Source organism: Poecilia mexicana, unplaced genomic scaffold (genome assembly GCF_051168715.1).
Source record: "Poecilia mexicana isolate PSO_F unplaced genomic scaffold, ASM5116871v1 scaffold_11, whole genome shotgun sequence".
NCBI lineage: Eukaryota > Metazoa > Chordata > Actinopteri > Cyprinodontiformes > Poeciliidae > Poecilia > Poecilia mexicana.
In genome coordinates this window covers 14,538,050-14,561,413 of record NW_028263380.1, presented here as the reverse complement: position 1 = coordinate 14,561,413, position 23,364 = coordinate 14,538,050, and the positions used below count along the sequence as shown (strand labels likewise).

Sequence of the window (23,364 nt, the reverse complement as noted above, 5' to 3'; positions counted from 1 at the left end):
AAGCGGTCTTCATGTGTGCAGAAACTTATGCTGATGTGAATAAATAGGTAGCTTAAGATTGAGGCTTCGGTTTCTTTTAGTCATTCATGCTGACCTGTTTTCCTTTCCACGCATTCGTCCACAGGATGACAGCGATGGGATCCCGTGGTCGGAAGAACGGGTGATGCGAAAGGTGCTTTACCTCTCCCTGAAGGAATTTAGGACTGCACAGAAACGGCAGCTGGACGGCGATGGAACCACGAACCTGAATGGTGAGTTTAGAGCCATTAATAAAACTATGGTTGTTTTTTTTTTTTGGGAGGGGGGTTGTTTTTGTTCTGTTTTATTTAGACGGATGGAGATGATGGCAGAGACTCTATAGTGTCTTGGCTCATTTATAACGATAATCACAAACGGTCAGTTCGAGCCCCGTTTTCCATTTCATTCCTTCTTTCTCCCCTTTCGTACCTGCAAACAAACCAGTGACTTGCACCGTTGCTTTTCGGTTTATTTTTTCTCACAAGTTAAAGTTTTGACGAGTTATTTGGATAAATATTTGTAAAAGCGCTCACACCTTTTATGTAATAATAAATATTGTTCTGAGGGTTTTATAGCCCTTTTTGACTCCATTTCAATCAAATGTGGTTCTGATTGGCTTTGGGCCAGTCAGCCTGTAAGACATGAGATTATAGCTTCTAACCAAAACAAACAATTCCACTGGAGTCGAACAAACACATTTCACTGAGGTCCTCTAAAAGTACAAATTGTTCCCGAATGAAAGCAGTGTCCTCGACACCAACGCCGGTTAACATTTCTCACTAGGAACTATGTAATTACTGCTCGCAGAAAAAATGCTCTGCCTTTTTTTGGGTTTTTTTGCAGCATTCCTTCTTTGAACCATTAAACTGCTGCTTTTCTAGTTTCCTTTAGCAGCTAGCTGTGCTCCTGAACTACGGTAGCCTTGCGTCTAATCCAGAAAAAGCTTAAGTTCAGTCTCAGCCATTTAAATCGTCAAATAACCAATTTTCCATGCAGTAAGCTTTAAGTAGGTTAAAAAAAATGTTTTAAATCTCCAGTTGACAAAGTGAAAAATAACCCAAAGCAACCAAAGTATGAAAGATGGGGAAATGACCAGCCCCCAATGCAAACTTGCTCAAACAAGATGCTTCTTGCAGCTTGCAAGAACTCTGAGCAAAGAAACATGCGGCGCAGGGCAGAACGATGAGCCTCAGTGACACTTATTTATAGATGAGAGCTTTCATTGGCCAGCCAGCTGGAGACGGGCAGGACCCAGTCTGTCGTCAGAAGTGATTAAATCTAGGAACAGTAATTATTATGCTCGCCGTAATGGACAATGCCTAAAATCTACTCATGTGCTATAGCATAGCTAAAGCCATTGTCACACGCTCCCTCCCAGTTAAATTTGTAATGAGGTGAAACCCATATTGTGGCGAGCGGAGATAATCTACACACAAAGAGCTGAACTAAGATCCAAACACGAGTGCCTTAGATCAAAGCCGGAGCAGGAGATTTCAGAGTCTGTTGCTTCCCCTTTAGCCCAGTTCCTGCAGATACACAGTCTTCCTTTTCCTCGGAGTCAAATGAGGACTTGAAACAATAAAATTCAATTATGAAATGTAACTAACCCAAAGCTGGAAACTTGCCCTTTTACTCTGACAAAAACCAAACACTCTGCAGAAGGATTTTGGGAAGTAAATGTTAGGTTTTTGTTCGATGTTCTTGGAACACACGATTGAGAAATCTTACCCACCTTTTATTGTTGGGGGGGGGGAAGGGGGGGACTGGGTTGGAAAGTTGCAGTCTTTACTGGTACAACGTGTTATCCTCAAAGGACCCGCTGAGCTCAAACTGTTTTAAAGTTGTTGTTTTGTTTTTTTTTATGTTGTTTTCTCATCAGCTAGCAACTCTGTTCAGTGCCACAGACATGAAAGCATGCGTCTACGTGGTGTTAATCCTTTCCAGCTTGGACATTTACACTCACTCCAGGGACGAGACTTATTAAAACGTGCGCTCACAGGAACTTAGACGGGAGTTTAATATTTGAAATTGCTTACATCGTCAGGAACCCAGCTCCAGGTGGAAGCCTGCTGCTTTCACTCTTTTGTGTGTGGGGGGGGGGGAGGATTCGGTGTGTTTTGGTGTGTAAACCTGAAACGGTTCAGAAATAGCGAGAGCACAGGAGGAAAGAGCTTTCTGTGAAACAAGTAGCCGAGATGACTTTGTTGTTTTTGTTCTTTGTTGACCTCGGTGTTGCTGTACCGAAAATCCCTCCGTCAGTCAGCAGCAGAGATTTGAACTCGTCTTTTAGCTACTCTTCGCAAGTCGGATGCAGAAAGAAAGAGGAATTGCTGACAGATGGCACCAAGTCTTCCAGCTCTTCCATTAGCAGACATGGAGACAGACGTATAAGAAGGGGATTTTGAAATATGCCAGAATTCTTTTTTTTTTTATTTTTTTTTTATTTATAACTCTAGCTTCCTTTTTCTTTCCATATTTTATTTTTCACACCTTCGTTTATTCACCACGTACCCACACCGGCTGCCCTCCTCCCTTCCTCGCGTCAGCTAACTCCCATATTTGCCATTCAGGGCCTTTTAAGCCTCTGCGGGTGGCTGACCTTATCGCCTGAATAAAAATGACTCATTAAAAAGCGTTGGCGGCCCGTCGCACCGAGGGGTAACGACAGCAGCCCCACACCGACACAAAAGGGGGAGCTGGTGCTGAATAGACGGGGGACCCCGCTGCTTTAGAGCACCCTGGGTTAGCGTGGCTTCAGGAGGCAGCGTGAGCAGCACAGTTTCTCCATCTCTCATGCACATTGTGGTGAAACTGTCAGCCATTTTGGAGGATCATGCTCAGCATGCTCTACATCCTGAATGGGCAGCTCCTGCTGTTTTAGAGGACCGCGGGTTAGAGTGTCTGGACTCGTGTTGAGGCCAGACATGTGCTGCGGGTTTTTCAGCCTTGCACAGATAGAACTGCAAAAACTAATAGCAGCCCAGACCTTGCTTGATTCTACATAATAAACCTCAGTCAGAAGTTTTTATTTTTGCTGTATCATGTGATGTCACGGATAAATTTTGTGTGTAAAAATAACCTTTTGGGTGCATGAAGTAATGAATGACAGAGACGGTTAAAGCGATGTTGTGTTGGTTTCTGTTCAAAAAGTTTTTGGAACGATAACTATCATGAGTAAGTGAAACCAAGCCATATGTTGATCATAAAAAATACTGATCTTAATAATTTGAATCAGATAGGAAGTTAGAAAATCACCTAATGCCCTTAATTATGCTTTTTTTTTTTTTTTTTTTTGAAAGACTTGTGATTTGTGACTTTATGATTCCTTGGTTTAGAAAATGCTGTTTGAAACCAAATTCAGCTTCATTATAGTCCAGGGCATTCTGTCAAAGCTAATTTGCTTGTATGCTTAGTAGTTTAAAGCTTTCAAAGAGTATTAATTAAGCATTAAGAAATGAGAGTTTATCTATAAATGACCATAATCCTTACATAACCCTGATTTTTGTCACTTGTGAAATGTGTCTGTCGGTTTTATGCATCAGTCTCCCCACCCACCCATCTTTCTCTTTGTCTACAGCTAGCAATCACACCATCTTCCCAGCCGCCTCTCCTTTCCCTGTTGGCAGTTTTTCCGTCTCCATCACACTTCCTGCCACTCGTGCTCATTCCCTGCATTATTTAACAAATGACATTATGCCCTTTTTGCGTCCCATCTTCCACTAATTCGCCCGAGCATCCTCTCGCCCATCCACATGGCTCCGCTCCTTTTTCTCCTCCCCTATTTTCCTCTTTTCGTTTGTCCTTCCGTTTTTCTCTCCCCTGATACGGGGTTTCATTACACATCAATAGGACTCCGGTTACTGCTATCTCTGCCAGCTCCTGTCTCCTCGATTATGTATATCCAAAACCTCATTCTCTTCTCTATAGCCTCCTCTACCTCCTGCTTCCTTCATCCGTCTACGTTTTTTCCCCCGTCCTGTTTTGTCCTTTCCATCCTCTGCCCCATCTGTCTTAACTATCGTTACTGTCATCCAAACCGTCCCTCCCTCCTTTCTCCATTTGTTCTCCATCTTCACTGTTCTTTTCCTCTGTTATGTGTTTTTTTAACTCTTTCTCTCGTGTCTCTCCAGCCGTTTGCATCTTTTTATGTCGCAACGTTCCCACCTCTCCGTATCTGTCTGCTGTATTTTTCCTGACGTCTCCTCTCCAATCCTTTCCTCCCTCTCCATTTTCCTAAGTGCTATTGATGGAGGAGCTGGCTGTTGGCCAAACACAAGGAGGTGCAGAGGAGAAGGCTCTCCATTCGCCCATTTCTCTGGCTTGTCTTCTTTCGTTCTTTTTGCTGTCTGTCTGCATGTCTCCGGACTTGCTGTTCTGACCATTTTTAGGCACTCCATTCCCATTCCCTTCATCAGTCAGTCTGCTCCGTTTGTCTGCATTTCCTGTGCCGCCAGCTTGCACTGCCAGAGTGGCAGCTGTGGCAGCTAAAACTCTGTGTCGGACCACTATTCCTCTTTCTGGTGATGGCATCACAGTACAGAGGACAGATAAAGGTATGCTAGAGCAGAGGGGACGTTGGGAGGGAAAAAATGAATAACTGTAATGTAATACCTGAGTAAGGGCGAGTTTTGCTAATCTATCATGCAGGGGGAGAGCGATTGCATCTGTTCCGTCCTTGCTTGTTCTGTCAATGAAAAACAATAAAAAAAAAAAAAAACCATCTTTGCCTTTGATGCTTCGATTTAGCTTTGAACCGGTGCAAAACAGATGTCATGTTTCTGAACTCCATTGCCTGGCTTCGGTAAATTGTCGTACTTTGTTGTCCTCCTATCTTGTAAGAAACGGCAATATATTTTCAGTTTGAGCTTCTGCTTTAAAAAAATAAAAAATGTGTGGGAAAGGATTCTGTGTAGGGCTTTTTTCTCAGAATCTCTCCACTCCTTGTGTGCCATTTTAACAACATGCTGCTTCAAGAATCACTTGAACCGAGAGCACACGAGAGAGTTTTAGATGCTCTTGTTTAGTAAAGGGGAAATTGGGGATGAAAGTGACATGCATTAACATTTTATTCATCAAAGGAGAATAAAATGTTGTTATATTAATAATTACATGTATTGTCTGTCGTTTACACCTGCTAATGAGGCCCATTCATTGAAGATGTGAATGTTTGAACAGGAACGCATTGACATGTGAATAGATAGTTGTTTTTTTTTTGTCTTGCTTCTCCCTCTGCGGTTGCAACTGGTATGTTTTGTATTTTCATCTTTCTTTTGTATTTTTCAAGAAAATTGTCATTTGGAAATTAAAGAGTAAATCTTTCTTAATTTAGGGCAAATTATTCTCAGGGTTTGAATATTACATTGCTCTCCCACAAATCTCTGCTGCGTACGGGAGTTGCTGAAATTCGCTCCGTCTGTCTTAAAAGTTTGATGTCTCTTTCTAATTCTACTCATCGTGTCCAAACACCCTCTGCTTACATTCTTTGCATTCTTAGCTACGTTCTGTGTGTGCAACTGGCAGTTGTGTGAAAATGTCTGACATTCTTTGTTTCCAAGAGAGCGCAAAGAAAACCAATGACAAAAGGCGCAGGAGTCAAGTAAGATGAAACGATAGCTCCTTAAGAAAGGTTCGGTATGAGCTTTGAAAAATGTTTTTCAAAAGGACTAGGGAGTATTTTTAAGAAAGAGAAATGTTTTGAGTGAAAGTTGGTGATGAGCAATAAAAGGTTTACAATAGTTTATCAAGAAACTGGAAATGATGATGGCGACGAGCCTTGAAATGCAGCAAAAGCGATAATAAATGTGATGAACCTGATTAGCGTTTGTATACGTGAACTGAAACATGTTTGCGCATTAAATAGAGCTGCAAAAAGGTTTCGGTTTACAATCAATATCTTGTAATAGTTAAGAAAGTTTTTTTTTTTTTTTTTTGCATGTAATCCATAATCTCCCACAATGCATAAGGATGGTTTTATATTTAGTTTATGCAAAGTTATAAAAATGTAATTATGAATATTCCTTGTAGGTTTTTCACATTGTTCCTTAGAAACCGGGTTTTGTCCGTACCACCCATACTGTTTCTTTTTCAATATAAGAACATAGCAAGCATGATATTTAGATCAATCTGGTGGCAGGCTGAAATTTATCGACTTGAAATGCTTTACATAATGTTGCAACAGTTATTAGTTATATATAGATCTTGGTGTGCTAAGAAATTCAATAAAGAACCAAAAGGTCACATTCTGCACGTAATTAATGTGTATTCAAAGCCGTTCAATATATGTTCATTATATGTATTCAAACCAGTTTTAGTTCTGGTTATTCACAGAAATGGGGTACTCTCAGTCTTGTTCTGCTACGTACCCTTCTTAACTTCCTTTTGCCCTCTCGAGACTGTGAGGTGAATCTAACACAGTGACGGGCTTAGTTAAGCACACCTGCACACCTGAATCTAAGTCTGATTAGCCCCTGCTTCTGGGATTGCTCGCTGGCATCACATCTCTGCTCCAAGAAGCAAAAAGGTTGGAACCAGGCTCTCCCTACGCTCAACTATCCCCAGTTCTCTGCTTTCCCCGGGATTCCCAGGTCTGCCTCTCAAACGGGCACTCATGTGCAACCAGCATATGTCAAACAACTCTTTGGAGAATGGGAGGAAATGGATGGACGGATGTCGAGGATGGAAGAGAAGAGCGGGCTGTCGAAATGGGCCAATTCTTGTTTGTTTGTGTTCTCTCGGGACGCCATGTGTCAGTCATTTTGTGAGCACAATTAAACTTAATGAGCTGTTTTGCTTTTGCTCTGATGTATATTGGCGAAACACTGTCCAGAGGCAGAGGGGAGACTGTTTACACACCATGATCAGATGAGCTTTAATGATGCACCTCAAAATTTTTATGAAATTTCCTGCTTATTAAAGAGCTTTTATGTTTTCCTTTAGTTGGCTGGCACATTGGATCACTGTAGAAAATTCACTTAGATGCACACGCATAACCTTTGGAGTCCAAAGATGGTTTATTTAATAGTTTCCTTGCTGGAAAACTGTTAATTGGTTGGCTCGCAAGCCTTTTCTGCAGCATGCGCTCTCTTTTTATTCGTGGGCATCACATTAAATGACATTTACATAACATCTGCATAGAAATTTGATCTGGACAGCTTCCAACTTGGCATCCACCTCGTACTCTGCCTTTTTGGCTGTCATAGCAGCGAGATAAGAGATAGTAGATGTACCCTAAAATGACTAAGGCATTGAAAAAGGAAGCTGACAAAACATTAACAGCTGGTTTCAGGGGTGAAATAAACCCATGAACTTTAAAGCCTGTATCCATTTTGTAAAGAGAGTTTTGGTTCTTTAAATAAAGTAGCTGCTAATGTATCTATATTTTTACATTTTATAATTGCCTTCTCATGTCCAGCGGATAATGAAACATAGGCTTCATTAGGCACACTACAAATCTACTATATATATTTGTATAATATAGAACTATTAATCACTTGTCACAGTCGATTTAAAATCAGCCAAATGTTTACTATATCACTAGTTTTGAGAGTAACACAATTCTTTTTATCCATCTTATAGTATGCATACTTAAAGCCATTAATTTCTTTTGGCCTAGTCATCACTGTTTAAAAAGGGTAAACTATGGCAAGCCTTTGTTTTCTGCATCTTTTTTTTTTTTTGCCATCCAGTATTATAATTGCCACGAAGCTTGCTTGAGCGCCTGCAGTTTATTTTAGCTAAAATTCCACATTGGCATGTCATGAAAATATCATTTTGCGGTTGCCAAATTCCTTTAAACAACTTTAATAGAAACTGTTGATTCACAAAAGGTTGGCGAACCTTTTCGTGCAAAGTGCGAATTGTAGAGGGATGATTCACCTTGACGTATAGACTTAGTGGCTCTTTGGCGCAAACATAAAACATTTCGAGCGATGCAATAAACTTACTCATCGCCCTGGCTCTTCTTAACACTCTGACCGCAACGATGCATCTGATGACTATACCTCCGCTTTCAGGTACTGACCTGCCCTGCGTGCGTGTGAGCAAACCAAATGGAGTTTATGCAGTAATGAGAAAAGTGTGTGAGTTCATTCAGCCCAAACCGGAGATGTAACTGTTAAATCATACGTCTGAGATGTTTTTACACTCTCCACAATCATTCATCCTCCGTCTGTCGCCTGCTGTCATTTGATCTCGCTGCTCCCCTTCCCATCTATCAGATGAAAACAATGCCCAGGCTTGTTCACCAATTGCAACTCTGACAGGACATCATATAAGTCATAGTCCTCCCGACCTTTGCTTTTGACTCATGCTGTTGGTGAGAGCTGAATTAATATTAGTTAGCAGTAAAGAGTGAGAGACCTAATGAAACATTTATCTGTTGAATGAATTTAAGTGGGCATGTTGGTGGTAACCTCTCGTGCCAAGTATCGGTGACTTAAAAAAAAAAAGACACCTTCTATTATTGAGATGTTGGTGATCGAACAAGATTGAGTTTCGGGGGTGGGAGCCAGTGAGTCATTGCGGGTCTTTGCTAAATGAACGTGAACAGGTTAGAACCGTCATTGCCTTAGTCAAGTCAGATACGTTTTCTGCAGAGAGAGAGAGAGAGAGACTGTATGTAACCTAATGCCTTCCTGTTGCAGGTACAGTAAAGTTACTGACTCTTAACATGTTGAGGTTCCAGCACTTCTAACATCAAGACTCAGTATCCTTCTGCTTTTCCTGTAAATCCCCCTCATAAAAAAAAACAACCCAGAATAACACCTTTGCCTGTAATTTGTTAGGTGAAAACTTTTACCTGAACATAGATGCCACGCTAGCTGAGTTTTAAACTTCCAGCAAAACCTCATATTTTTGATTCTCAGCCATGACTATAGAGTAACCATATATTAGAATATCACTTATTTTGATGTCACCTCTCTGAGATCCCACAATCTAAAACCTTTTCTGATTTTCACTCCATGTCCGATCCAGTTGTTGCATGCACAAAAGAAAAGCTGTCATGGTTCTCTTCAGGTTTATAAATGTACATGGAATAATAAATATAAAAAATTTAAACTACCTATCGATGTAGTATGTGTTTAGGGTCAGTGGAAGCAGTTGGTATGAGGCGAGTTATAAAAGTGTAGGCATCAGGGCAGGTGGGCAAAAGTTTTGGGGAATGGAAAAGGACTCTGAAAACCTCACTGATGGCATCCATACCAGATGTCTGACACCAGCTCAGCATAGTACTTTTTATCAGGAGGCGTTCTCCACTGTCAGGAGTATCTGGGGTGTCATTCTTTCAGGTGATGATTGTATCTCATGTCCATAGTTGAGCTGTTGAAATACAGGCAGCCCGGCAGTTTAAGAGCGTAACCTTTTGACTTAACGCGGAACCAGTCTTCTCTAGTCAATCTATCCAATTTCTGATCCATTCAACAGTTTCTGTGTCATGGCTCAAGAACACACGGCTTAATAAACTCCTATACTTGAGTCACACGCTGATCCCCCAAATGAAAGCCTCGACCTTAGACGTAGGGAGCATGACGTATCCTGGGCACGTCATGCTTGGCTGTAAACCACTCCAGTTAATGGAAGACACAAACAGAACTACATCTCCTGCATAAAACAAAGATGAGACACGGAGGTTCCCAAACCGGATTTGCAACAACTACACATTTAGATCCCCATCCATGAACACGACGGCAAGAATCGGACACCAGAGTTGGTGCTGGGAGTGAAAAACTGGCACTAAGCTTGACGTTGTGTTAAGATTATAGCTCATGCTTTGGTGATGCAGGGACCGGATGACCTTTATAAATGCATCCATGGGATATTATCGCACACTATGATACCCCAGAAATTATCAACACGTCCTATGTTGTTGTTTTTCTTTCTCACACTCTGTCTTCCTGAATCAGACGGGCTTCTAAGACCGACACATTCCAAGATCTGCCCCAGAGGAAATTACCTCTGATTACTATTAACGTCCACTCTGTTCTTTTGACCTGATTTAAATTTCCTGCTCCTCTTGTTGCTTTTGATTTAGAAATCTGTCTGGAGCCTTGTTTTGTTTGAGTGAGCTACTTGCTGAATATTTAATCGTGTCTCGCTCTGTCGGGTTTTCTGAAAATTTCATGTCTGGCAGAAGCTGTCCTTTTCTCACACTGCCTCTGGCTTGTTTTCTCCTTAATTTATCGTCCTAGGGAGCCCGTCACCTCTACTCCACTCTTAAGGAAAAGGAAGTTGATTTTCCTTTTCTCTAAAATTGATCCCAGAGAAGCTGCAAAATGTATAGCGGGACATGAAATGAAGTGCTTTCAGCTTGCCTCACGAGCTCAGTTTGTTTTGAACTGTTTGTGGATCATTGGTGCTTTCTTCCCGTTGATCTTTTTCAATCATTGTCATTCCCATGTTCTCTTCTCTGCACTGTCGGCTAAAACAGATTTACCATCATCTCGTCAAAAGCGATGTTTACTGCCCCCCTCTTGCATTATTGCATCATTTCAAAGAGTAAAAAAAAAAAAAGGAGCTTTATTAACCCTGACAGAGTAAAATGATGAAAACGCAGTGTATCCCACAAGGACTCGATATTTATTTTAAAAGAATATATCAGTGCAGGAAAAAGACTGATAAAGAATTATGTTAGCAATATAAGTTGAAATGATTTCACCGAGTGGATGTTGAGGGAGGCTTGAGTGTAACTATTTTTGTGCTTCTCGTCTCCAGGTTCTCTTGCCAATGGGCAGCTGAATGGCTCTGTGTCGAAGGGCTGCCACAAAGAAGATGGGTCCTTGCGCTCTCAGGGCCTCCATGGGAGCAACAAATATGGCGAGGACAGTCCTGCAAAAAAGAGGTCGGTCGTCTCTTAATGGCTTTCCTTCTGTCTACACCATAAATACAGGAACGTGTTTGCATTGTCTGGGCAGTGGTTCATTAAAGCTAGCTTCAGATAAATCTATGTTTATTACTGTAGCGTTTATGTTTTTTTTTTTTTTTTTTTTCCAAAATAAAGCAATGCGAAAGCTTGCAGAAAGCAAAGTGCATTCCATCACCGACTGACATTGCTGGAGAGGAATTTTTGGCTCACTCTTCATTCCAACATTACTTCAGTTCATTAAGCTGTTCAGACATTTAGTCTATGCTCAGTTCTCTTAAGCGGCACTTTAATAGACTTGTGCACGGCGGCAGCTTGATACTTTCCGCCCTGTTGTAGATATTCTCCTGTGTTTGTGATCATTCCTGTTTATCAGCCGATTTGGACAAAGCTTCAACCAATTTGACTCCGGCTTACTTTAGTACATGGATGATTGATTCATCCATGCAAGGTACATGGATGCTGTGGATTTAAAAGGCTCAGGATCGGTGGGCTGAAATCATCAACCCTCAGCCCCTGTGCTCCACAGTTGCTGCGAGGTGTCGTTGCTGACCTGGTGTCTGATTTTCACTGAAGATGAATGATTTTTGTAGCTTCTGCTTCTCAGCCTTTTTTCCATGAATGTGCAACTCTTAGCTTAAACTGACTTCAGTGAAAAACTTGAAACCAGGATCCCTGAGCTTCTCATTCTTTTTCCACAAATGCCGCTTATCGTACATTTTTTCCCCACCTTCCAGCCACACTTTCTGCGTGCAATTTATTATCCCCTTCTCATCCTAACTCCTGTAAATCCTACGTTACAACGTCCCCAGCAAAATCGATGCAAAAATGTTTTACTGCTACGCCGATCATTTCGCTGATTTATAAACCAATCCTGCGCACTCTCCTTGTCATATCTCGCTTCTCTATTTCACTTGATTTGTGTCTTTTCTTCTTTCTTCATCAGTGTTTTAAATAAAAATGTTTTGGAAAACTGCTTTCTATTTAACAGCAGAATGAGGGAGTCGACCCAGAAGGGTAAATGGCTCAAACAGAATCGAAAGAACTCTGAGCTGATGTTTAAGAGCAAATTAATTTCAATCATTTATAATTAGCCTCTTAAAAGATTGTTGCCGAGCGTTTGCGAATAAATAATTCAAAAACTGAAGTAGCTTGCTGCCACAGTACAATACGCTGTTAATTTCCAGCCTGCGTATTTGTATTAATGTATTTCTTTTTAATGGTAGTTAAGCGACGCGTAAAATAATTAAAATTGACCGTAGAAGGTAGTGATTTCTCAAAGAGATTTGCAGGAAAACACAGCTTTGTTTGACAAACATCACTGAGAAATTATGTAAATCTGTGGAAAAATTTGAAGCTTTCAGCTTGACGATGACAATCTGAGAAATGGGATTTACTGTAAATTATGTTTCATAGGATGCAAAACGGAATTAAAACGACTACTGTGCCTTAATGCTGGCGTTTCCCTTCACATCCACGTAGCCATGCAACCTGGTTTTTCTACTGTTTACCCCTCAACAAGGCTACAGTGGGTGGAGTGTGTGGGTGTGTGATAATGTCGCCAATGTGCGTGTGTGTGTGTGTGTGTGTTGCAGTCCCTCCCGCACATTGACGGGGCGTCCAAACATCAGGGTAAAGCTAGACGGGGACGAGAAGGGGGGAGGAAGAGTGGGACTTGTGGGCGAGGAGGGGGCTGGACCGCAGCAGATGTCTCCCTGTAATGAGCATACAGGCTCCATTCACTGCGTGTCGAGCACCTGCTCGAGTCCTCCGAGCTGTCATCTGATACCGACGCTTCGAAATCTCAGCGTGGTCGTTGCAACTCGTAGGTCCTACCTGGCAGCGAAACAGGCGTCCACGGGGCCGGCCGGCGATGCGCTTCAGGAGGAAACCGGAATAAAAAAGGCCCTTTTGGGGTTTGGAATTTCTAAAAATGATTAAAACCCTGACGGCTGAATGAATTAAAGAGTGAAGGAAGGCACAAAAGTGGAGAAATTATTTAAGGTTTAGAAAGTAAGATGGTAAGAGAGATGTATTGTTTACTGGAGTTCCATAAAAATTTCGAGCCTTTTCGATGATTTATTCTTTTTCCAGGAAGAAAACATAGGCCATTCAGAGTCAGACCAACCTGCTTTTATAGGCATTAGCAAGCTTTTAGCATCTCTGTGCCTAGAAATTTGAATCTCTCTATTAGACATGGTTGTTTTTTTGTTTTTTTTAGGGATTGTTCACAGTTTTGGCCCAGTAGCTGATAATTATAGGTAACATTAGGGAATTTGGAGCCTTTATTATTCCAACACTTTGTGGAATCCAACTCTAACGCAGGCAGTGAAGCAGACCCACAGCGTGGCGCTAAAACCAACAGGCTTGCACCAAAATGAGTGCGCGTGTAAATATTTAACTGACCATGTATGGATAAAATTAATCCACTAATATCTTTCAGAAATTGTTTTGTTTTGTTTGTCCATCAAAATGATTAGCCGTAAATAAAGATGTCTGTGTGTAAACTCAAGATTACCGACTGCAGCAACTAAGTTTTTTTTTTTTTTCTTTTTTTTTTCTTTTTTTTTTTCCCAGTAATTGTTGGGCTTAAATGACTAGCAAAGCTAAAATTAGGCCTGTCTTTACTCAGAAGGAAAATAATTTTCTCTGATTTTGAAAGCTGGTACTCCTCTGCTTTGTGTACAGTTCAGCTGCAGACCAACTCATTGGGTTTTTTTTTTTTTTTTTTTTTTACTTCACACAAACGCATGAAAACAAGACAGAATAGAAAGGCTTTCTGTCTCCATACAAAACACAAGTCTGGTCTGACATTGGTATTGCCTTATGCCCTCTTTAAAAAGCTTTATTCAGGCGTTGTGTATGAAGGATGACTCTGCTGCTGTGGTATAGGAGCTGCTTCTGAACAGGACCAACTGTGATGATGCCAGGGGCTTATTCATCTGGCAGTGGCCTATCTGTGGCTTATCTGTGTCCAGCTCTGAGTGAAAAAGAAAAACTTCTTTTTTTTTTTTTTTTTGTGGGGAAGATGAAGGGATCAAGAGTAGACTGCTGGGTGGGGCAGCATTGAGAGACAGAGGAACAGGTGCGAGTGATTTTTGGCAGGAAGCACCCCCCCAACCCCTCCTCCCTTTATAAGTCTTTGAGATCAACTTTGTGTTTGCCTTCCCATGCTCCAAAAAAGACTGGCGGCAGTCACTCCTAGACATGCCAGCTCATTGTAGCCCTCTCGTCACTTGATTCTCCAAATAGGGTTTTCCTGCCAAGCTTTGGCCCTCCAAACACACATCCATCAGCTAATACCATATTTCACCATGGTTTACTGACCCAGTTAAAGCCCAGCTCGACATGCCAGTATTAAAATCAAGCTGGAATCTGTCAGTGAAAAGGCCTACTTTTACTTAAAATGTATTTTATTGGCATTCCCCATACATTATGTGAGTCACAAAATGCACAGCTTTTAGAGGAAATGCCTCCCCAAATAGGAGTCATAATTTTCACACTTAGTCATCATCTGAGAAATAAAATGAGTCGGTTTTCAGCTATATTTATTGGTATCTTAATTACATCTCACTGCTCTCAATGGATACGGAAAAATTTAGTTTGAGCTGAATTCATTGAGGATCTGAAAACATCTTTGCGGTTTAATTTCTTGTAAAGAATTGCGGTTTGAATGTCGAGTAAAGCGGCCAAAGGTTCGGCAGATTTGCAATACACAAGTCGTTGTCAAAGCTGGTTTCAGGTCTGCAGCAATTAAGCAAACGGTTTTAAGTTGACTGTCTTTGACCAGTGACTGAAAGGTCAAATACTGGGGGGGGAAAAAAAAATCCTGTTCTTAAATGCATCGAAGCTGAAATCTCCCACTTCTACCTCATGCTTAAATGCCTCAGACAAAACATCCTGTTCTTGTCCAGACTTTAGAGAAAACCAAATAAGTGTCTGAGACATCCTTTCAGTTTCTGTTCGTCTCAAAGTTGGTACATTTACATAGAAAATTGCAGCACCTTTATTTTTTAACTGTTAGTTCTGCTTTGGTTGCATTTAATCGCTGAATTTCAACATAGTATGCACAACAGGTTTGTGTTGAAGATCCTATTATTAGAAGTTTGTCTATTTCAGTTTTTTTTTCTTATTATTATTAAATAAAGCTTTGATCTTCCAGTGCTAATTTTGGCCAAATTGTGAGCTGTTTTTAGATTTACATTATGAGCGAAGGTGATTTCACACTGTGTGAGGGAAATCATAGTCATCATAAAATTGTGTTTTACTATCAATTCAAAATAAAAAACTAAATTGTGCCAGAGTTCACATTTTAAATTGCCTTTAGCATCTTAGCACTGCACCTTTTACCAGTTTGTGCAGCTAGAATTACAAAAAACCACATCCTCCGTTTGCATTTCTAAGTAAAAATTCATCTTTACCTCAACTGAGACTTCCAAAGGGTTGTCTACCTTTCCTAATGAAATGCTCTTAATCTACTTAAGGCCTTGCTGTCTCCTGCATCCTGTATGCATTACAGTCACCAGAACAACATTGTGTAACTTTAAGTTGCAGTTCCTTCTGCTCATTTGTTTTAGCGGTTTAGGGTTTATCAAATCCCGAATTAGAAGAACGGCGCCGGTTTTAAAGCAACTCGTCTGATTTTAAAGAAGGATTTCAGACTTTTTTGAGGTCTGGTAAAAGTCTGCCTGGAGTGTGATTGTGCAGATCACAAGTTGAGTGGCCCTCTTAGACTTCTTAACTTGTTTGCTGTGTTGCCTCACTCTTTTTCTTTCCCTTCTCACTTCACTGAACCCCACTTTTGGCTCTCTTTGAATCTCTTCTCTCTGTTGTCTGTGCCAAGACACACACTCAGCTGCTGCGGCTTGTTTTGTTTCAACTTAATGAATGCCAAGAGCGAGCGCGCACACACGCATATGCACACTTGTCTAGCATAACCAATGACTCTTGTCAGTGATGCATAATCACCGTTTCCATTTATGAAGGATTACGTGCATGTACCGTGTACGGACGCACACAGACACACACTGTGAGTGTGTTTTAAGGCCAGTAATGGCCTTAATGCGACTATTGATTTCTTTTAGCTGGCACTGCATGAAAAGTATATACAGCACAACCTTGCTGTAGTACCAACACCTAATGGATAAAAGAATACAAAGCAGATAGATGATGTAAAACACAAACACTAACACTAATGTGTTTCATACAGATTAGTTCTTCATATAACCTGCAGCGGATATAGAGAACAAAGCAGAATCACACGTGGACTCGTCTCCTGGGCAATTAAAACACTTGGGTTTCTTTCTGAAAATGGAATCGCCAACAAATATTGTCTCTGCTTATTCCACAGCAGTTTAAAAAAGGCTTTTGTTAGTTGTTTGTTTACTCTTTTACTCTCCCAATGATTTGCACATTTGTGTTTGTCTCCAAAACCTCAAACCAAAGAACACTTTGGAAGGAAAACTGAAGAAAATACCCAATTTGTGTAATGTGCCACTCAATCTAAATCCCATATACTGTAGGGTGGTTCTTCTTTTTTTTTTTTAGTGTTTTAATGTAATAACGGAGACATTAGGTGGTAAAAGCAAGGTTACAAAATTAAAAGTTTGTTTTATAGCCAGGCATTTGTGTAATTACCTGTACAGCTCATTTTAAAACTTTGACTGTTCCTCCTTGTACCCTCTGCTGTGGATGTCTTCTATTTGCACAAATGACCTTCATTTGAATTGCTTGGCAGGCTTGTTCTCCTTTGAAACCATAGCAGCGTTTGCCGACACACACATGCTTGGATTTATTTTCATTTTTGGTCAGCTGCACAACATTTAGCTTCTCAGTTTGTACTTTCCTCAAAACAAACTTTAACGTGGTTTTCCATCCTGTTTAATGCAGGGTCGCGCAATCAGCGTGGTCACAAAATTTGGGGCTGCTTGCAGTCACCGTAGATATTTGCACTGTCATCTTGAAGTCAACAATGACACATTTTTTCCTCTTTAGACCAAATAAAAAGCAAAAAATAAGTTATTTTTTTTCCTTATTTCCCTGGAGACGCCAGGCTTGAACCTCTGCATTTTTCCCTTTAGGGTAGTTCTGGTCACGGCATTTATCAGAAGTGCAGGACATTAGCATTTGTGACAATAAGAACAATGCTGAACTTCCATCCGACCTAATACAGCATTTATATATTCAGACATCAGCTTAATCTGTTTTCAAGATGTCTTTTCTCTTCATCTCCTTATCTGCTCTCATCATTTACTTCAGTCACAGTGGGAGTGGGGGGGGGGCAAGGTTACATTTACATACACACAGGCCTGCTTATACCTTTTATTTGCAGTGAATGTCGACCTTTTGATGCTTCCACTCATTCAAGTCTACAGTTGGGTAACACAAAGCCCTCAACAATAAATTCTTTACATTTTTATATACATCAAACTCATTTTGGTAATTTCTTTGAACCAAAGTTTTAGCCAGAAATTTTAAAACTGTATTTGAAGATGAATCCCTCCACGTTTTGGAGGAAGAAATAATGTCATTTAAGACCAGTTTTATGTATAATAACCTAAATCTAAGTAATTACCTTTTTTGAAGAAAAAGAAAAACAGCTTTTAAATAATTAAACATGTAGAGAGCATATTGGGCAGTTATGTGTAAACAAGTAGATCACCATGACATTTATATACTTTTTACTTTATTTTTTAATTATTCTGTTAGTATTTTTTTTATTCCACATTCTATAGTTTTATAAGATTGCACTTTTGTGTTCACAGTAATGTGTGTAATATGAGCATTTCATCATAGCTAATGGACACCATGTTGAAAAATGTATACAAAGTATTTAAAAAGTACCAGGAGCTGAAATGATTGTCAATCGGAGGCAATAATAACAGAAAATGCTAATAAATATATTCTCTGTTTTCTACAATTTTTCGTTTTAACAATTCAAATTTAAACGATCAATAGAAATAACAATAATGAGTGTTTTAAATTACTTTTCCCTTCAGGTAATTTTTATGCTAATGATTTTGGCAGTATTTTCATTTTTCTTTGTTTCGCTCTATTCATTGTCACATGTTATCTCATGAATAAATTGCCACCATTTTGACCTCAAAGCAGCCTGGAATCGCTGACTAATAACAGTTTATTTGTTTCCGATGTGCATATGCTCAGTGTATATTTGACTCGGGTCAATAGGTCAGCTCTTTGCATGTGTGATGGGCACAGGGGTTGCCGGGTCAGTTCACCGCAGCGCCATTTCTCCCTTTTAATCTACAGGGACAGAAGAGCAACAAACACGTCGAAATAGTGCGGCGGTCATGCTCATCGTCCATGTTTTGCTATACTTTCCTTCGTAATTGTTGCTCCAAAACAATATTTGCATATTTTCGCCAATTTACCCACATTTAACATCCTCTTGTAAACATTGTGTGCTCTAAAAACACAGCAAGCTTAAGGAAACTCGTGTATCGGCCGGTTTATGTACGGGTTTGATCCGAGGAGAGACGGCAATATAAATTTACATTAAACAGCTGAGTAAACGGTGGCTTTGGTTAAACAGATGCGTCTTGTCAAGATTAATACTCCCTTATAAACATACATGCGCTCTTGTCCACATAAACACATGCGTTTGTGAGGCCCTTGTGGGGATGAAATGAATCCAGGCGCATACGCGCTCATGCTTGTACGGAGCCAGCTGAAGTGAGGTAGCATTTTATCAGGACCATGTGGGCCATCTGGAGCCAATTAATACACCCCCTAAGGTACGGACTCTGGATCAGTGCTCCTCTCATCAAACTTTAACCTTTACCATGAGAGGGGATACAAAGTCTGATTGTAGTTCAGGCTCATGCCAGTATAAATCATATGGTTGGAAGCTTAAGACTCTTCTTAAGTCATGTGGATCGGGTTTCTGTGAACGACTTTAAAATACACGGCAGATTTTTTTTTATTATTATCCTATAGCGTAGCTTAACGATTAGATGGGCTGTTTTAGGTTCTATTGGCTGAGCACCCAACTCGGCTTTCTATGTTTGGCTTGCACCGACTCAAGATCAGCCTGCTGTTTCTGCCCCATTGAAGGTGCACCGAGAGCGCTTTAAAAGTGCCACAAATTGACACGGGGGCAAGTAGCTCGTGTTCCCCCTCGCTGCCCTTATCCGAATATCTGGTTACAGTGGTACAGCAAAGGTTTGAAACCAAACCACACAGGCTGACACACATGACCGCCAGCTCTGTGCAGCTGAGGATCCAGGCCGTGCCTATCTGGGACGTGCCGTTTCTGTAAACTGTAATGAAATATCAGGTATTTAAGGGAAATGTCTTCAACGTGTTAAAATTAGGTGCAGTCCTGATCCATCATTTAACGAGCAAGGCGTCTGGCAGTGTGTCGTCCCATCTGCTGCATGATTAAAGTCAACGCCACACAAATGCCTGAAAGCTCTGCTAGCTTTGGTGTTGGATGGTGTACATTAGTATTATGACTGCGTCCTACATTTCACGCTCTCCAAAGATGTTCAGAAAATTGCTGTTGCTGATTTCTTTTTCTTCTTTTTTTCTTGGCAGTGACTGATATTTAGTCCTAGATACAATGGTGCAGCTTTACATTTTTGTGCATAAATCTAACTCAAACTAATTGGCTAAACGTTTTGGTACAATTTGTGTCTTGCTCCTGCTGATGTAGTTATGTAAAATTATTTGTCGTGTGCCAAGTTAATGCTAGCATTTTTTGCTCTCTGTCTTAATATAACTTGCCTGTAAAACCTTTGTGCACTTCCATGTCGAAATGAATTTTTATAGAAAAACTTGTTCTGCTCCAGAAACTTAGCATTTTGCTTCAAACATCATAAGATTTATTACTACAGTTTTAGCTGCTTTTAGCTTAGATCTCTACCACTGGGAAAGAATACGGTTACGTGACACAGCCAGACAGAGCTGCAGCAGCCAACACCGTCTCTCCTTCACTAAGAACATTATTTTAAAGAGTTGAGACTTTTTTTAAGCAGTAGGAGATGATGATCAATATGATTTTGGGTACTGTCTACACTATAAAAGGGCATATTTTCTGTCTACAATATCACTACATCACGCAATCGCATATTACCCCTCAGAGTCCTCCTGAGATTAATCAGGGGTGAAATATTGGTGGGTGGACTTCATGTATCCAATGACTTTTTCCCCCCTATCCTATTCCTAAATTTGCTAGTGAGTCTCCCATCAGGGTCATGTGGTTTATCAAATCGTTTGTCAGTTGTAGCAACAACCAAATTCAAATTTACTTCTCAGTCATCCAGTTTCACACACGCTGAATTTTGCTGGTATGCTCTGGTAGGCCGGGAGACATCGGTTCTCTGTTTATGACGCTGCTTCTCACACTGAGGATTAGGGGTGTGCAACTGAAACTCTGTTTTTGTTAGCCGCAGAAATCCGCAGTGAATGCCGGCCACCTTTTTAGAAAAGAAGCTCTGCGAAGTGTTGCAAGTCTGACCGCATGTGAGGAGGTCATGTCGACTTGGCAATTTCTACAGAAGTGGTTGGGAAAGAAAAAACCAAAAACTGATCTAGAGGTTTTACTGTTCAAGTGTTACTCACAGCTTTCTCAATTTTCATTAGTCATTCATTAGTGTCACAAATTTCAAGTCTTCTGTTTTTGTTCTGCCATTGTTTGCAGGGATTGTTTGCTGGTAGGATCATCAATTCTTCAGCTTTTATCCCTACTGGGAGTATGTGTATATTATTAGACATGAAGACAGGAAAATGGAAAGGGGTGGAAGATGAGCGGATTAGAAAGGCATGAGTACGGACATCCTGCAGTAATCTCCATTTCTTTCTCAACGGATTGAATCTCCGTTTCCTCTTCTCTCTGGCTTTTCTTCCTTGTTCTTCTAAATCAATGCGATCAGTCTAATTTTAACCCACGCGCGTGCCTGACCTTCCTTCTATGGTGTCTTACCAATAAGTATGCCATAGATCATCATGCTCGGGAAGGGGACGTCCCCTGACTGAGACATACACAAGCTGAAGTCGCCAGGGCACACAGTGTGGGGATTCAACCCCACTCAGTGTGAGATTATGTTGCCACCTGACTCTTGGCGCAGTGACACAACTTACAAAAAAGCCCCGTCACTGCAAATTGTCTCTGTGCTGATTTCTGAGCGCTCACTTAGACTTTTCACTCGATGTGTTTGCAAATCAGATGCAGCTCAGCAGTGATTTATTTGCTTAAAGAAAAACAACAACAACAACAACAACACAGCTAATGGATTTTAAGGTGTTAAATAGATGTTACTGGTGTTTTTATGCTCCACTTTTCGTTGCACATTAATTTTTTACCTCTGCGTCTGATATTTTCATTCAAGAGCTGTCACCTTTGAAATAATTACTTGTTGCCGGAGTTGTAGTCTCCGCGGTACGAAGCGCTACGGCTTTATTTATCTAATCAGCTGCTTTTATATTCTCCGTAAACCCCTCGTATTATCACATCATCAGCGAAGCAGATCCCTTTTTATTACCTTTTCTTCAGCCGGCTTCTCTGCCGCCAGCATATCATTAAAAGGAAGAGACGCAGTGAGAACTGACGCTGCATATAAACCACGTGCAAGAATAGAACCCAGTCCAGTTTCTGGAGAATTACCTGAATGTGCTGCAAGCTGAACAAGAACTTTTTTTTTTTTTTTTTTTTTTTAATCTGACACTCTCTTGTTCAAGCCAGTGTTGGGTGTCTAGACAGGATGCAGTAATCTCATTGCTTTATTAGCACCTCTGTGTTTCAGTTCTGATTTTCTTCCTTCTTACAATTCCTGGTGCTCTGTTTATGTTGTCATATTCTTTGGTTTCCTTTTTTTTTTTTTTTTGTGTCAAATATTCCCCTTCCTTTGCCAATCCTCCCTTTCTCTTTTAAGCTGATAAATCCTGTTCATCTTCGACTGAAGCCATAAAACTACCCAAAGAGGATTTTATACACAGCTGAGTCCAGCCTGTGGTTTAGTCACTAGGAGCACTGTGGAATCATTTTGATACATGCTGTGCTTTTTATGCCTGCATTACGTGCGTGGTGATTTAAAAAAGATTGATATTTTATATGTATGCGCAAACAAACACAGTCGCATAATTACATGCAGACACAAGCAGCAGGCAGCGGCCAGGATATTTCAAAAGGGGCAGGCCTGCAAATGCACGACACACATTCACTTTGATCTGCTTTTTCGTTACCTCTTTACAAATGCTCTGACCTTTTGTGCCAATAATTATAAATTAAATTGTGTAAGAATAAAACTATGTAATTTTTATCCATTGCTATTGAACAGACCTGCTAGCGACAGTGTAAGGTGAGCCTACGCAGCCAAAGCAGGAGGCAGAAAGTGGGGTTTTTTTAATCTTTTTTTATTGAGCTAGTTTTTAGTAAACAAGAGGATGAAAGATTAATTAATGCATAAACAGTCAAAGGGGAAAAATCCTCAGTTGCATAATCCCCTGCAGTAGCTAAATAAGCAGGTCCAGTGTTTGTTGACGTTGCATTCCTATCGAGATCCAAAATGGTTTGCATGAACGTGAACAAAAAAAAAAAAAAATTTAGCAGTGGCTGGGGAGGGGAAAAAAAGACGTCTGATGTATTGACGTCTTTTGTTTCCCCGTGTTTATGGGAAACTATTATCACATATCTTGGTTTTAGTGTGTGTAATTCCCTCTCTGTCTATTTCCTCTCCTTCCTCCTCATTTATCTTTAGTGAACACTCTCTGAGCCCATTTTTACAGTCACGCAAACCTCCGCGCTCCCAACTTCCCGTCTGCCCGTCTTGCCGCCCCCCCCACCTTGCACCGCTCTTCTCTCCTGTTCAAAGCTCCAGTCTTATGTTACTAGTGTCTGAATTTTTAGCTTTACAGTTCAGGATTTTGGTTATTTTCTCAGGTTAGTAGCATTGTTGTTGCCTCTACAACAAGAAGGCTCTGGGTTTGAATTCCGACTGAGGCCGTTCTGTAATAAACTTTAGGATTTTTTACATTTTTTTTAAATTTTTTATCATAACCTTGTTTGTGTTCAAATATTAAAAGATGTTGGGGTAGACAAAGTACAAACAATTGTCTGGCCCTCCTACTGTTGAGATTCGGGCAATGTTTGAGCAATCATTTCTCAATTTCTCACATATTGAGCCCATGTCAGGGCAGGAAATTGACACGTTTTAACTCAGCACTGTTCTCTGATTGGAGTGTAATCGGAGCTCTGAACCTCTCAGCGGCTGCTCCAAATGCACCACGAGTGTTCTCCAGACATGATCCTATCTCCTGTTACCTTGGACCGCTCCGCAGCAAATTGACAAATAACACCAGGATATCATATTGCTTTTATCGCTGCTCCTCAACATTTATAGTATAGCTCACGCACTCGCTCGCTCACGCACCCGCCCACACACACACACACACACACACACACACACACACACCTACACCCACACACACACGCACACACACACACACACGTTGAAGCAGCACTAATCGAT

General features: G+C 40.7%; 1 protein-coding gene across 1 annotated transcript in view; it reads left to right on the top strand.

Annotated features, from left to right (window-relative positions):
- jarid2b (jumonji and AT-rich interaction domain containing 2b) overlaps nucleotides 1-23,364 on the top strand; it is a 114,217-nt gene that overhangs the window by 54,762 nt on the left and 36,091 nt on the right. The window contains exons 2-3 of the mRNA XM_014981236.2: nucleotides 125-251; nucleotides 10,729-10,855. Of these exons, the coding sequence (XP_014836722.2) occupies nucleotides 125-251; nucleotides 10,729-10,855 (254 nt within the window). The remainder of the gene's footprint in view (nucleotides 1-124; nucleotides 252-10,728; nucleotides 10,856-23,364) is intronic.